This window comes from Triticum aestivum, chromosome 4D (assembly GCF_018294505.1).
Source record: "Triticum aestivum cultivar Chinese Spring chromosome 4D, IWGSC CS RefSeq v2.1, whole genome shotgun sequence".
Classification (NCBI taxonomy): domain Eukaryota; kingdom Viridiplantae; phylum Streptophyta; class Magnoliopsida; order Poales; family Poaceae; genus Triticum; species Triticum aestivum.
The window spans coordinates 484,215,566-484,230,929 of record NC_057805.1 but is presented as its reverse complement, the minus strand read 5'-3'; the positions used below and the strand labels follow the sequence as shown (position 1 = coordinate 484,230,929).

General features: G+C 56.4%; 1 protein-coding gene across 1 annotated transcript; it reads right to left on the bottom strand.

Moving 5' to 3' along the window:
- Positions 1-12,059: 12,059 nt before the first annotated feature.
- On the bottom strand, positions 12,060-14,817 carry LOC123098861 (probable adenylate kinase 1, chloroplastic). The gene is made up of 4 exons (XM_044520938.1): positions 14,341-14,817; positions 13,272-13,412; positions 12,677-12,949; positions 12,060-12,494 (listed from the first exon to the last, which is right to left on the bottom strand). Exons 1-4 carry the CDS (start codon positions 14,641-14,643, stop codon positions 12,351-12,353), a joined length of 861 nt encoding a protein of 286 aa, XP_044376873.1. The 5' UTR covers positions 14,644-14,817; the 3' UTR covers positions 12,060-12,350.
- Positions 14,818-15,364: the final 547 nt, after the last annotated feature.

The following is a 15,364-nucleotide window of genomic DNA, read 5'->3' as shown; positions in this document are numbered from 1 at the left end:
GACTGCTGCCTGGTCAAGTACTTCACCGTTTTGGGAGGGCAAGTACTTTAGCTGATTGGAGTATTGCAAGCTAAGTAGGAAGCCGGTAGGCCGGCTGCTCGGCAGCCGATCGGTGAGGCGAGAGGCCGGCTTGTTCTATGTCAGAGTTTTTGGTCCTTAGCCATTTTTCATGTGAGCACCGTTTCTTGCTCTTAACTCTTGCCAGGCGAACAGCCGCTCTGCGAGCTGCAGCTTGTGGCAAGAGAAGGCTTTGGTGTTGCACATTACTTGTCCGACTGCAGGAAACACCGACATAGTACGAGGCGGCAAGCCCCCGGGCCGACTAGTCGAACACGGTTCAGGCGAAAGAATGAAATAACACATTTCATAGGCATAATACTTATCATATAGATAAAAGGGGCAGTCCCCGAGTGCTCCTCGAGGATCCCGAAGTCTTCGTACTTAATACAAAAGGTAGCATGGTACATACTGCATCAACTATAAAATCTTCGAAGGAGATTCGCATTCCATGGGCGCTCTGTTTCCTTCCCGGAGTCGTCCCTCTTGCGCGCCCTGGGCTTCTGGCATCGACAGGTAGTAGGAGTCATTGCCCAAGGCTTTGCTGATGATGAAAGGGCCTTCCCAAGGGGCTGAGAGCTTGTGCTGGCCGGCTGTTCGCTGGATCAGCCGGAGCACAAGCTCTCCCTCTTGGAAGGATCTTGGCTTGACCTTCCGACTGTGGTAGCGGTGTAGGCTTTACTGGTAGATGGTGGACCAACTGAGTGCCAACAGCCGGCCTTCTTCCAGCAGATCGACGTCGTCTTCTCGTGCTTCCTTTGCTTCCACCTCGGTGTACATGGTGACGCAAGGTGAGTCGAACTCAATGTCAGTTGGGATGACAGCCTCGGCACCGTACATGAGGAATAATGGTGTGAAGCCGGTTGACTTGTTTGGAGTGGTGCGCAGACTCCAGAGGACGGCCGGCAGCTCGTCGAGCCACCAGCTGGCCGAACGCTCCAGAGGCTCGTCCAGTCAGGGCTTTATTCCGGATAGAATGAGGCCATTTGCGCGCTCAACCTGGCCGTTTGACTGTGGGTGGGCAACGGACGCTAAGTCCAGTCGGATGCCCTGTGTCGCACAGAAACGGGCCAAGGCGCCTTTGGCAAAATTTGTGCCATTGTCGGTGATGATGCTGTGGGGTACTCCGTACCGAGTGGTGTATCTGCGATGAAAGTCAAGGCAGTCGGACCGTTTAACTTCTTGATTGGCTTTGCTTCTATCCACTTTGTGAATTTGTCCACGGCGACAAGCAGGTGAGTCATGCCGCCGCGTGTTGTTTTGAACGACCCCACCATGTCCAGTCCCCAGACGGCAAAGGGCCAGGCTAGGGGAATGGTCTTCAGTGCAGAAGCCGACAAATGTTGCTTGGAGCTAAATTTCTGGCATCCCTTACACTTCTTGACCAAGTCTTTGGCATCTTCCAGAGCAGTCGGCCAGAAAAAACCATGGCGAAAAGCTTTGGCCACAAGTGATCTTGAGGCCGCGTGGTGACCACACTCGCCCTGATGGACATCTTTGAGGATTGCTTGGCCTTTCTCCGGCTCCACGCAGCGCTAGTATACACCAGTGACACTGCGCCTCACGAGTTCTCTGTTGACGATGGTGTATGATGCTGCTCGACGTTGCACCTGTCGGGCTGAGATCTCATCGGCACGCAGCTTTTTGTTCACCAGAAACTTGAGGATGGGCTGAGCCCATGAAGGTGCTGTGATTTCTTCCACTGTTAGCACTGCTACTTGCATTGGGGTGGCTGGGTTGGGAGGTGGCGGGCTGGAGTCGGCTACCGCCTGCTGTGCTGTTGGAGTCCCCGAGCCGCTTGCTGAAGTCCCCGGGCCGACTGCTGGAGTCCCATGGCCGGTTTCTGAAGTCCCCGGGCCGGGTTCGACTGCTGCAGTCCCCGAGCTGCCTGCCAAAGTCCCCAGGCTGACTGCTGCGACCTTTGAGTCTGATCTGACTGTTTCAGGCGCAGCCGGCACGAAGATAGAATCCGATTCTGGTGAGGGCTTGATGGACGGCTTGAGGAGGCGCTGGAGGGATACGCCGGCTGGTATGGCTTGTCGGGTGGAGCCGATTCGTGCCAAGGCATCTACTTGCTCGTTGTCGTTTCTTGGCACATGGAGGAACTCTCACCCTTCAAAGTAGCCGCTGATTTGCTGGACGAGGAAGCGATAGCTTGCCATGTTTGCATCCTTGGCATCCCAGTCACCAGACGACTATTGGATCACCGAGTCAGAGTCACCATAGCACAGAATCCGGCGAATGTCCAGCTCTTTGGCAAGCCGGAGTCCGTGTACAAGTGCCTCGTACTCGGCCACATTGTTGGAGGCAGCAAAATGAATTTGCAATGTGTATCTGAGGTTGTCGCCTTTGGGAGAGATGAGGACAATGCCGGCTCCCAAGCCGGTGCGCATCTTCGAACCATCAAAGTGCATCCGCCAATGAGTGGAGTCCGGTGCTGGCGGCAGGTACTGGGTCTCGGCCCGGTCGACGAGGAAGTCGGCCAGCGCTTGGGACTTGATGGTGGTGCGAGGCTGGTAGAAGATGGTGTAGGGGGCCAAGTCGATGGCCGATTTGGCCACTCGGCCTGAAGCATCTTGGCTGCCTATGATCTCGGCAAGTGGAGCAGTACAAACAACTGTAATGGGGTGCTCTTGAAAATATGGCTTTAACTTCTTGGCGGTGAAATGCACGCCATAGCACATCTTCTGATAGTGAGGGTAGTTTTGCTTGGAAGCCGACAATACTTCACTCAAGTAATATACCGGTCTCTGGACCGGCAAAACTTTGCCGTCTTCCTTGCACTCTACCACAATGACCGTGCTGACCACCCGGCTGGTGGCTGTGATGTAGAGGAGCATGGGCTCCTTAGCAGTCGGCGCGGCCAAGACAGGCGGCGTGGTCAACATCTTCTTGAGCTGGAGAAAAGCCTCATCCGCCTTGTCATTCCACTCCAAGTGAGTGGTTTTCTTTAGGAGTTGGTACAGGGGAAGGGCCTTCTCGCCTAGCCGGCTGATGGATGCCAAGCAGCCGGTGTACTTCTGGACGTCTCTCAGTCGGGCAGGCTTCTTCATCGTCTCGATGGCCTTGATCTTCACAGGGTTGCACTCAATGCCGCGTTCTAAGACCAGGAAACCAAGGAGCTGGCCGGCTGGTACTCCGAACACGCACTTCTCTGGGTTGAGCTTGATCTGAAATCGGCGCAGATTTTCAAAGGTCTCCTTCAGATCTTCTAGGAGGGTGCCACGCTTCTCTGTCTTCACCACAACATCATCTACATAGACGTGGGCGTTTCTGTCGAGCTGCTTGAGGAGGCACTTCTGCATGCAATGCTGAAATGTGGCGCCGGCATTCCTCAAGCCAAACGTCACTGTCAGGTAACAGAAGGCTCTGAATGGTGTGATGAAAGAGGTCTTCAGCCTATCAGCCGGGTCTAACTTGATCTGGTGGTAACCTGAATATGCATCCAAAAAACTCAACAGCTTGCATCCGGCTGTGGAGTCTATCACTTGATCTATCTGTGGCAAGGCAAACGGATCTTTGGGGCAAGCTTTGTTCAGGCTGGTGTAGTCAATACACATGCGCCACTTGTTGTTCTTCTTCAGTACAAGGACTGGATTGGCCAGCCAGTCCGGTTAGAACACTTCCATAATGAAGTCGGCTGCTAGGAGTCGGGCTATCTCTTCACCAACAATTCTTCTCTTTTCTTCCGACAGGCGGCGGAGGGGTTGCTTGACCGGCTTGATGTTAGGTCGGACGTGTAGCTTGTGCTTGGCAAGATCCGTCGGAACACCCGGCATGTCCTTAGGAGACCATGCAAAGATGTCCCGATTCTCACGGAGGAAATCGACGAGCTCGCTTTCCTATTTGTTGTCAAGGTTTGCACCTATGACAGCGTACCTCTCCGGGTGCTCTAGGTCCAGTGGTATCTTCTTTGTCTCCTTGGTCGGCTTGAAGGATCCTTCAGCTTCCGACTCCTTGGGATCAGGGGACATGTCCGGCTGCTTGCCGGCCATGGCCACCACTCGGTCAAGGAGCCGTTTCTCAGCAGCGATCACAAGGGACTCAGCCAGCCGGCTGCTAGCAACTGCGCAGGTGGACGACTTCTTGTAATCTCCGGAGATGGTAATAACCCCCTTGGTGCTTGGCATCTTCATCTTGAGGTATGCATAGTGCGGCACCGCCATGAACTTGGCCAAGGCAGGTCGGCCAAGCAACGCATGGTAGGGGCTCTCAAGGTCTTCAAACCAGACGGGCTCTCGGCGGAAATGATCTTTGTCTCCAAAGAGGACATCTATCTTGATCTTGCCGATTGGTGAGTGAGACAGGCCTGGAACTATGCCGTGGAAGACAGTCCGACTGGGCAGGAGGTGCTTCGGTTTGATGTTCAACTTCTCCATGGTATCACGGTACAAGATGTTGATGCTGCTGCCGCCATCTATCAGGACTCGGGAGAAACGAGCTGCTCTTCTATCTGTATTAAAGGTGGCATCCAACACCAGAGCGTAAGAACCCGGAGAAGGCATCACTTCCGGGTGGTCGGCTCGGCTCCTATTGATCGGCTTTTCTGACCAGTGCATGAACTATGGGCCTTCAGTAGCTACTGCATTCACTTCTCGGGATTGCTGACGTCGGTTGCACCTGTTGTCGGCCACACTGGTGAAGACGACGTAGGCCCCTTGCTCTTCTGGGTACTCATCTTGAATAGCGGCGACTGGCCGGACCGCCTGCTGCGGGGGAGGAGGCGGCGGCGGGCCGGCCAGTAGAGGAGGCAGCAATCCTTTGCCCTTGGCAATTCGGGTGAGTCAGTGACACTTCCGAGTGGTGTGGTTGGACGGCTTCGCGCCACTGTGAAACTTGCAGGGTGCATCAAGAATTTGCTCATAGGAGAAGGCGGGCAACCAATTTGGCTTGCCGCCCTTCTGACGCTTGGGAGCGGGCTGGCCTTTCAGCTGCTGGTCTGCGACTGTCGCCACCTGCCGGCTGGTGGAAGCCAGCTGTGGTGCTTTGCGCTTGTTGTCGCTCTGCTGCTGCCGCCGACTGGTGTCACCAGCCGGAGTCCGGGGAGCTTGAGGAGCCGCTTTGTCGGATGCATCAACTTGAATCTCCGTCTTCATGAAGGAGTCGGCCGTGGCATACTTGTCTGCTATGATTAGCAGTTCGTCGAGGGTTGTCGGCTCGTCGCAGAGGAGTCGGTGTTTGAGCAGGGTGCCTTCTCTGCACCCGACGGTGAAGTATTCGATGGCCTGCACCTCGTGCACGCCCTCGCAAGAGTTGCGTAGCTCGGCCCAACGCGTGAGGAAGTCGCGAGTTGATTCATTGAGGCCTTGGACGCACAAGGAGAGTTGGCGAGGCTTGGGCGGCCGCTTGTAAGTGCTGGTGAAGTTGCGGACGAAGGCTTCAGTGAAATCTACCCAGCTATTGATGCTGCGGGGCTTCAGGCTGTTCAGCCATGTCCGGGCGGTGCCCTGGAGCATGAGCGAGACATACTTCACGGCAACGCGCTTGTTACCGTTTGCTATGCTGACGGCCGTGGAGTAGTCGACCAGCCAGTCCTCCGGCTTCACGGAGCCGGTGTACTTGGGCGTATCTCTTGGGAGCGTGAAGCCTTTAGGAAATGGCTCGTCGCGGATGCGGGGGCCGAAGCAAGGTGGGCCCAGCGTGTCTTCTTCTTCTAGCGCCAGGGATCGGTTGAGGCGGTCGATCCGGTGGCGGGCATCGCTCTCCCCGACTCCTTCTCGGCGACCAAGGTGGTCGCCGAGTGTCGGGTGGTCAACAGGCGGGGGAGGTGCGCCTCTCCCTGCGGGGAGGAGGGGGAGGCGGACAGTCGTCCCGTCGTTCCACTGCCCTTGGGGGGCCGTCTTGGTCGCGCTCGATGGTGATGCGGGTCCGACTGCGGCTGGCAGCCGGCTCCTTGTCTCTTCTGTCGCGGACGCCACCAGTCGGCATCCAGGATGTCGCGCCTTGATCTCGGCGGGGAGGCGGGTTGTCGTTCCGCCGGTTGGGTGCTTCGGTGCGGCAGCCGGCTTCTTGTTGCCCAGCAGCCGCGTCAATGAGCCGTTGGACGCGCTCCGTCATGTGGCGACGCTCGTCACCCTCGAGTTTGTCCAGCTCGTCTGCTGCTGCCTGGGCAGCTCGTATGTTCTCTGCAGGCGTGGCGTAGACGGGGCGGTCTGCCCCAAACATGCTGGCAATAGCCGCGCCGTGCTGCCGGACCGTGCCGATGCGGTTGGGCTCGCCAGGAGCCGGCGTGCCGCCAACAGCGCGGTCCATCTTGCGCTGGTAAGCCTCTAAGAGGCGTCTCATGCTAGCTAGCTTCTTGGCGCTTTCGACGAGCTGGACGCGGCGCGCCTCCAGCGTCTCGGCGTCGGCGTCTTCCGCAATGGGTGCAGACAGGTCTCATAACGCTGCTTCGAGCGGGCCTTGGGCGCCGCCGCCAGAGGTTCCATCGTGGCTGATGACGAGCACCTCCATGACGGTGCTGGCGCTGGTGTCGGCGCAAGGGAGAGGATCGTCGATGACCACCACGTTGGTGGGGAACGCATCAAGCCACGCCGTGTCGGAGTCAACGAGCCTCAGGTCGGTGGAGCCAACCGACTCCAAGTCAACGGCCGGCTCATTGGCGATGTGAAGCTGGTCGAGGAGGCTGACGATGTGGCTCTCAGGTCAGCTGTGCCTACGTCGGATGCAGGCTCATCGAAGAGGCGGACCTCGCCAACAAGGTCGGCGAGGCAGCTCGCTGCGCAGGCGACCTCCGCGCCATGCAGCGCAGTCGGCGCAAACGCCGTCTGGCGTGCCGGGCTGGCTGCGCTCACGGGGGAGGAAGAGGGTTCCCGTTCATAACAGATCTCCAGACGACGGTGCACCTAGCCCCACGGTGGGCGCCAAATGTCGGGGTTTTGGTGCGCAGACTCTTAGGAGGGGGGAGGGCCGCCTGCTGGATGCCGACCTCCCTCCCTGGCCGACTGGCCAGACTTGCTGCCTTCTGGTCTCTGACTGACCAGTAGGGCCCGCCACCCGCGGGCCGTACCGACAGCCCGTCGTGGGGGCATGGCCCCTCTGACTTGGTTGATGTCACGGGCGGAGAGGCTACAGTGCCGCGCCGTGCCGGGGATCTCCGGCTTGTACGGCGCACTGTAACCACGACTACCCTGGATTTGGGGGTGGCAGGCTTCACTGTTACCACACCCCGTCTCGTCACTTTTATGGGGTGCAGACTTTGAGGGCGCCTGAGGCCGCCTGCTAGGAGCCGGCCTCCCTAGAGGCCGCCTGCTAGGAGGCGGCCCACTTCATGGCCATCTTCTTGGGTCCTCCGCCTTCTGGCAGCCGCCGTCTGACTAATCCTGGATGGTCTTGTTTTTTTTTCTATAGACCAAGTACCTTTTTTTGAGAAATTTCCAATCTATTCATCTTCAAACATGGTAGTACAAAGAACAACAGAGGTAATAAAAATTACAACCATGTCTGTGGACCACCTAGTGACGACTACAAGCACTGGAGCGAGCCGAAGGCGCGCAACCGTCATCGCCCCTCCCTCACCGGAGCCGAGCAAACCTTGTTATAGTAGCCAGTCGGGAAGTCGTTGTGCTAAAGCCCCATAAGACCAGCGCATCAGAATAGCAATCGTCGCGGATGAAGAAAGTCGTAGATCAGAAGAATCAAACCTGTAAACACCTAAACGAAGACTAGATTCAAATCTTTTTGATAGGGGGGTATTTGCGTCTTTGCACTCAAACGGAGGCGGTTGCATCATTGTGTGTGACATGTCCCAGGCCATCTTAGGAGTAGTAGGCAACCACGGTCCCCCCGACGTCGACGTGACGTCCCAGGCGACCCTGCAGCGTGCACCGGTTGCGGTGTCCCCAACGTAGGAGACCTCACGCGGATCATGGCGGAGGGCTGCGGCCACGTTGCGTCCCCGATGGCAGCAGCCGACGGAGACAGATCCCGGCCGCCCGGGGAGCCCGGTCGATGTAGACGGGCATCCTGGGGTTCGCCGCACGGCCGCGCGCATGGCGGTGTCGGGCGCGCGCGAGTCGCTGGGTCTTCAATGACGGGCGAACCCGGACTGAGACCGCTGGAGTCGTAGACGAACGACGGCCGCACGCATATATATATGGCGGAATCTGTAGCGACGGCAAACCTGTAGCACATGGCGGGGCCATGGGACGAACTGTTCGACGCCATCTACAGGTCGCCCCTCTGGTGGCTAACGGTCAGCAGCTCCACTCCCGCACGTCTCCAACAACTTGGCACAGGTCATGCGCCTCGTGCGCTTCGCACGTCCTCACATGCAGGACTGCCGTTGTACTCTCCTTCTCCTCCCTCTGTACTGCTGTTGTAACACTATATAAGCCCATCGAGGCCATCAATACAGAGTGTGAGAGAGTTACAGAACCTAACTTGGTATCAGAGCATTGGGCTGGGCAAACCCCGTTTTTGCCCCTGTACGCATGCGGTGGAAATTAGCGGGTGGCACTACTGGCACGGCGCGCGGCGGGAGCGTGGGTGCGACGGGCGTGCGGGCAGTGGGGGAGGCGGTAGTACGTGCATGGGAGGGGCTGTGGTGGCGTGCATGGGAGCCGGGCGAAGCAGGCGCATGCATTGGTGGTGCATGGGAGGGTGGGCCCGGGGTTGGCGCGGGAGGCGGCATGGGAGGGGGCGAAGCGGTCGCGGTGGGGCTCGCAGGGGCGGATCCCGATGGGGATTGCGGGGCGAGGACTGGGGAAGGGGATCCCGAGGTGCAGGCGGATCGGGAGGGGCAGGTGGATCGGGTGGAGTCCGAGGAAGGGGATCCCGAGGTGCGAGCGGGCGGGAGCTGATTGGGTGGAGCGACAGCACGCGTTTCGGGGAAGATTTGCGGCCCGAGATCGTGTGCGGCCGGGCGACGTGCGGGCTGCGGTGTGGCTGGAGTAGGAGAGTAGGGAAAAAACGTTTTCATCAAACGTGACATGTCTGGAAATTATAACTTTGCGTGATTCTAAATCCAGGCACCGATACCCCTTGTGTTCCAAGGGATACCCGAGGAAAACACAACGTGAGGAGCAAGAGGCAAGTTTGTGAGGGCTAGTGGCAATTGTGTTCGGAAAGCAAAGACACCCGAAGACGTGCATGTGGTCGTACGTAGGGTGTTTACCGAGGAGACGAAAGTAAGGGGTGTCGGAGGCGATGGCAGTGGAGGGCCGGCGGTTGAGGATGTAGGTTGCGGTGTGAAGGGCCTCAACCCAGAAAGCGGGAGGTAGTGTGGCGTGTATGAGGAGGACTCGAAGGATGTCATTGGTTGTACAGAGGAGGCGTTCGGCTTTTCCATTTTGCGGTGATGTATGCGGGCAGTAGAGGCGAAGAGAGGCACCGTAGCGGGAGAAGAGGTCGCGGAGGGATGTGGTAAGAAATTCGCTGCCGTTATCGCATTGCATACACTGGATAGGGACATGAAATTGTGTGAGGACGTACGCGTGGAAGCGATGAAGGATATCTACGGTATCGGACTTGTGGCGTAAAGGAAAAGTCCAAAAGTAGTGGGAGTAATCATCTAGAATCACAAGGTAATATTGGAACCCCGAGAAGCTACAAACAGGAGAAGTCCATAAATCACAGTGTATGAGCTGAAACGGTGCTGTAGTAAATGAGTTTGAATGGGAAAAAGGCAGCCGTGGCTGCTTGCCTAATTGGCATGCCGTACATAAGGTAGTATGGGGCACGCCTTTATTACATGTTGGAAGAAAAAAACGAGCTAAAGTGGAGATGGTCTTGTCACTAGGATGCCCCAAGCGCCGGTGCCACACGTCGCTGCCCACCACCGTGAGAAGAGCTTGCACGCCGGAGTTGGTGAAGAATGGATAGAGGTCTCCATGGCTATTGGACCTCATGATGATCTTGCGGGTAGCTAGGTCCTTCACGGTAAAACCAAACGGGTCAAATTCTATACTGCATGAATTGTCAATGGTAAAGCGACGTACAGAGATGAGGTTTTGGATGACAGTAGGGGAGACAAGTACATCGTTGAGAGAGAAGGAAGATATTTTGGTGGAGCCGACGGCCGTCACGGGTAAGCGAGAACCGTTACCAACTAAGATGCTCGAAGAATGACGCAAAGATGGAGAAAAACACTGAGAGAGGGAGTCGGCCATACCGGTCACGTGGGAAGAGGCGCCGGTGTCAAGAATCCAGTCCTGACTGTCGCCGGCGTTCTGCTGCGTCGACAGGTTCTGCAGAGCCGCGTACAGCTGATGGTATTGTTCCCACGTCGGGCCGGCAGACGACGGCGCGTGCACCGCCGGGTAGGCCTGCTGGGGTGGCGGTGGACGAGGGCCCAAGACGCCTGCGGCGTTCGGCGCGGCCCAGGGCGCGCGAGGCTGGGGCGGGCCGTGAAGAAGAGCGCCGTACGGGGCGAAGTAACCGTGGAGCGGCGCGTTGGCGACGGGAGCGGGTGCAGGCACGCCGCGCCCGGACGGGGCATTGCCAGGGGAAGAAGAGCCGCGTCCGCGGCCACGACCGCGCCCGCGGCCACGCCCGCGCCCGCCGGTGTCGCGATCTGTGGCGGGAGGAGTGGCGCCTTTGCCCCGGTCGGTGGAGGTGCCCGAGGATCCCGAGCCGGAGCCGTTGGTGAGGGCGGTGGCGGTGGCCTCCGGGCGGCCGTCGAGGCGAGCGCGTTCGTTGGCGGAGATTTCCTCCATCAGCAGCCGGGAGCGGGCCTGCACGAACGTCGGGAAGGGCGTCTGCATGGGAAGCAGAGTCGCCATGATCCGGAACTTGTTGTTGAGGCCGCGGATGAGCTGAAGGGTCAGCGTGCGGTCGGTGACGCGCTCGCCGACGTCACCGAGGTCCGTGGCGAGGGACTTGAGACGCCGACAGTACTCAGCGATGGAGAAATCCCCCTGGACGAGGTTGCGGAATTCCGCGCCGAGGATCACCGCGCGGCCGGCTTGATTGTCGCGGAAGAGAAGGTGTAGCTGCTGCCAGATGTCGAAGGCGGTGCTGTTCGGCAAGGCGACCACATCCAGGAGCTCATCGGCGACGACGCCGTGGAACTAGAGGACGATGGACAGGTCATCGTTGCGCCACACGGCGCTTTGGAGGAGCGGCTCGGCAGGGACGTCGAGGTGGTGCTGCACTTGATATTTGCAACAAACGACGTAAAAGATCTGGCGCCATTTAGAGTAGTTACCCGATTCGAGCTCGAGCCGGTGCTGGAAGAAGTGGTTGATGGAGGGCGGCAGGCCGGTCGCAGCGGTGGAGGAGCCGACATCGGGCACGTCGGGACGGAGAGCCAGGGCGCTGCCGGAGCCGCCGGGCGCGAGCGGCTGGACGGGGACGCTCCCCGCAGTGCGGAGAGCAGCCGCCGGAGTCGGGGGAGGAGGGGCGGCCTCGGGTACGGCCTGTTTGCCGCGGAGAACGTCGGGGGCGAGGCGCGCCGCGCGGGGCGCGGCCGGTGGAGCAGGGGTCGCCAAGGGCGTAGGAGGAGGAGCTGCGGCCAGAGGGAAGGGGGCGAAGGGGTTGTTCGCCGACGAGTCGAGGTCGTCACCGGAGCGCGTGCGGCAAAGGAACCGATGCATGGCGGAAGCGAAGGGATAGGATCGGTTGCGTCTGATACCCTCGCCGACACCCTAACTCGAACGACGGCCGCGCGCGTAGCGGAGTCGGCAGGGGCGGCGAACCCGGAGCACCTGGCGAGGATACGCTCGCATGGGGCGCATGGGGTGGCGACACCACCCCGTCAACGACGATACAGGCAAGCGGCGACTTGATCAGCGACAGGTTACTCGGTTGAAGATGCGGGCATGGACACATATCATATGCCAGATGCCCACACGCCTCGGTAGCATAAGCATGCACCATGGAAGAAAAGGAAAGAAAAATGACACTACATTTAGTGTATAGGAACTTGCATCATCTTTCTTCAGAAGATCCAGCATGTGTCACTTGAATCGAATGAAACTGAAAATAGGAACTAATTTAAGCTCATAACATGCTCCGCTAACCTAATCGCCCGACGCGACAAGCTTACCACCAGAATCGGAATGTAAAAAGCACAGATGACGGTCTACCACTCTTCATCTTTGAATCAACATTACATGGTGTCCTTACGCACCACAAACCCCTAACTCAAAAAAGTCAGGATCAAAATATCGTTATGATCGTTACATAGCACCGGCTCGCGAAAACGCCGGCAAGAATAAACAGCTCGCTACTGGTCAAAAATTACGCTCACAAAGGCACACATATCTATGGAAACAAGAGTTCTTTTATCCCTTTTCCATTATTGAAAAAATGTATGGTATGCTTTGGACTATGTAAGGTATGTCCCACAGGACTTACGCCGCGGCCAACTTCATCTCCTGCTGGTCCTCGAGATTCAGAACATCGAGCAGCTTTGGCCAAGATTCAGGGATTCCTCCGGGTAAATCGAACTCGAGAACCTTTCCCTGCTTCTGGTAGAAATCCTCCACAGGTTGACTCTGAAAAGACAAAATGCTACTTGTGAATACAGTTCCATCAAGTATGCAACAATGTAGCGCTACTGATGCTGCTCGGCACATTAACAGAGTGCAAGAACCGTATGCTTCAGGAACTAAATTAAACTAGCTGGAGTAAACAGCAAGGAGTTATGTAGCAAGAGTGGAAAAGCAGAGTGCAATACCATTTCATTGTAGATCCGTAGGCGGTTTCTAACAACCTCTTCGGTGTCGTCGTCTCGAGTAAGAAGCTTCGACATGCAGTTATTGGGGGGTAACAATGGTGACATGTAGATCGGTGGTAGCCCATTTTCGGCCTTGACATCAATGCAGGCCAAATTGAAGTTCTTACCACATTGGCCACAAATCCGTCTACCAAGGCACTTCTGTACTATGATATCTTCTCTCAACTTCAGATTAACCACCATATCAATGTCTGTAACTCCGTCAAGAATTTCCTGAGCAAGGCATATGGAAGAAAAACATTGTTAGTTTGGAACATCATGATTAAGTAAACAACCATCAAAGAGAATCTGATAGCAGCTTTTGCTTGACACAGCCAGTTAATCAAAGCGTTATATATCAGCAAGCTGAGCAGAAAGTACTCACACAATCACACCTCTAAATAAAGATTTTTAGATATATTGTATTGCACTTCTGTATAATCAAGTGAGCAGGAAAATAATTAATTGACATAGATGGAATTCAATCACCAAGTTCATTCTACCAGTAGGAATAAACAAAGCAGAAATGACTCGTGATATGCAAAATGATCCTCACCGCTTGGTTTACGGTGCGTGGAAAACCGTCAAGAATAAACCCTGATTCGCCTTTCTCTTCTCCTTTCTTAAGCCGTTTAGATAAGAGATTGATGATAATTTCATCAGAAACCAGCTTTCCTTGATTAACAATTTCCTTAAGCTGCAAGAAAAACCAACCATGTCATTTCCAAAGGAAAAAAAGGATAATCAGATAAAGGGCAGAGCTAATATAGCACGATCATGCAGCTCCCATGTCAATACACGGTAGAAAAAAATCCGTTGCATGCATCATTACCATTAATTAAATATGAACGGTACATTGATAGTTCGTAAGCAATTTAGCTATGGACTCTAGGGAGAGTAACAGGATAAGTATCCCTTTATACTTCCTGTCTATCCAGGATTGGAAGTATCAGAAAATCTTCTATTGAATAGCTCGCTAAACTTTTCCAATTGGAAGTATTAGCTATGGACGAGCAACAGGATAAGTATCTCTTTATTCTTCCCGTCTATCCAGGATTGGAAGTATTAGAAAATCTTCTAGTGGCTCGCTACACTTTCCAAATTGGAAGTATTATTGGAAGTATTAGCAAAAGTTTTAGTGAATAGCCAGCTACACATTCCCAATTGGAATAAAATAGCCGAAGGAGTTGGTGTCTATGAATTCTAAAAGAAAAAATCACTATTGTTTGGCTTTTTCGTTCTCAATCCACATATCTATAATAGATGCAAAATTCCTACCAAATTATGATCTCGGGTCTGCAACGGAGACGGAATGGATCGCAATAGCTCACTGAATTTAGATGGCATATCATGTCCAACTCGAGCTCAAATTCGCACATCACCGTAATGCTCTGTATAAAACTAAAATCTTTACCCCTGGATCTAAATCTAGGTCAAGTAAATGGCCGACCGAAAACCATTTCAGGGCGGATCACGTAGAGGCAGACCACGCACCATGACTAGGCACACCTCTACGGATCTGCGGTCTATACACCTCAGCAGAAACGAGCCGCAGATCCCAATTCAGAGATCCAGATCGGGATCTGGAAAACGGCGGAGAGGGAAATGGGGGGAGGGACGCTCACCTGCACGGCGTCCGGGCCGGTGGAGGCGAGCTCGTCGCGGACGAGGTCGCCGGTGGCGATGTGGGGCACGCCGAGGAGGCGGGAGAGGCGGCTGGCGTAGGTGCCCTTGCCGACGCCGGGGCAGCCCAGGAAGACCCACTGCACGTTCCTCTCGTGCGCCGGCCGGCGCCTCCTCTCGGCCCCCGCGAACGGGAAGGCCGGCGCCGCCGCGGGTGCCTGCCCGGGCGCCAGCGACGTCGCCATGCGCCTCCTGCCCGCCGCGGCGACGGACGAGGAGCGGAGCAGGCGCTGTACGGCCGCCATGGTGAGGCAGGCGCGTGGCGGGGACGGAGGCGCGGGGTTTTAGGGTTCGGTGGCCCCTCGCCGTTTCCTCCGCCGGGTATTTGTACGCGCGCGCGGCGGCTTCGCGAGCACAGATGCGACGAGGGTGGGGAGGGGGGCTGGGAGGAGAAGACGATGCCGGGCTGAGGCGAGGGAGGGCGTGGCGCGGGTCCAGTGCCAACGCGTGCGCCGGCCCTACCTGACGGTGTCTGTGGTCCTCTGGACCGGCTGCATGCGTGGCGCACGCGAGGTTAAAGCTGTTCGTGCCGAACGGCAGTAGAGTAGTACGGTTTCACCGTCCGATTCGAATCTGGATGTTTGTGCCGATGCGAATCTGGATGCCGGAGAATATCCTTTCTCAGCATCTACTGGACCCAATTTCATCCCTAACGTCCTTAACATCCGGTGGACAAAAGAAATGATTCAACCGGATCTCACACTTGATCCATATACACCCGCTGACCGGCACCTCTCAAATCGGCGATATAAGGGCGGCCGGACTCCAGGTGATAGCGGTCCCACTCCCACCTGCAGCCACCCGAAACTCCTTCCAGGTTAAGACAGAGGCATCCAAATTTTAGTCCCACCTCACTGCGCGAGACGGACGCCGACCGGCTTAAATCGGCACGCCGGCGGATAACTACAAGCTTCTCTCTTGTTGCATAGGACGATCAATTCTCGTTGTGTGAACGAGGTAGCTTTG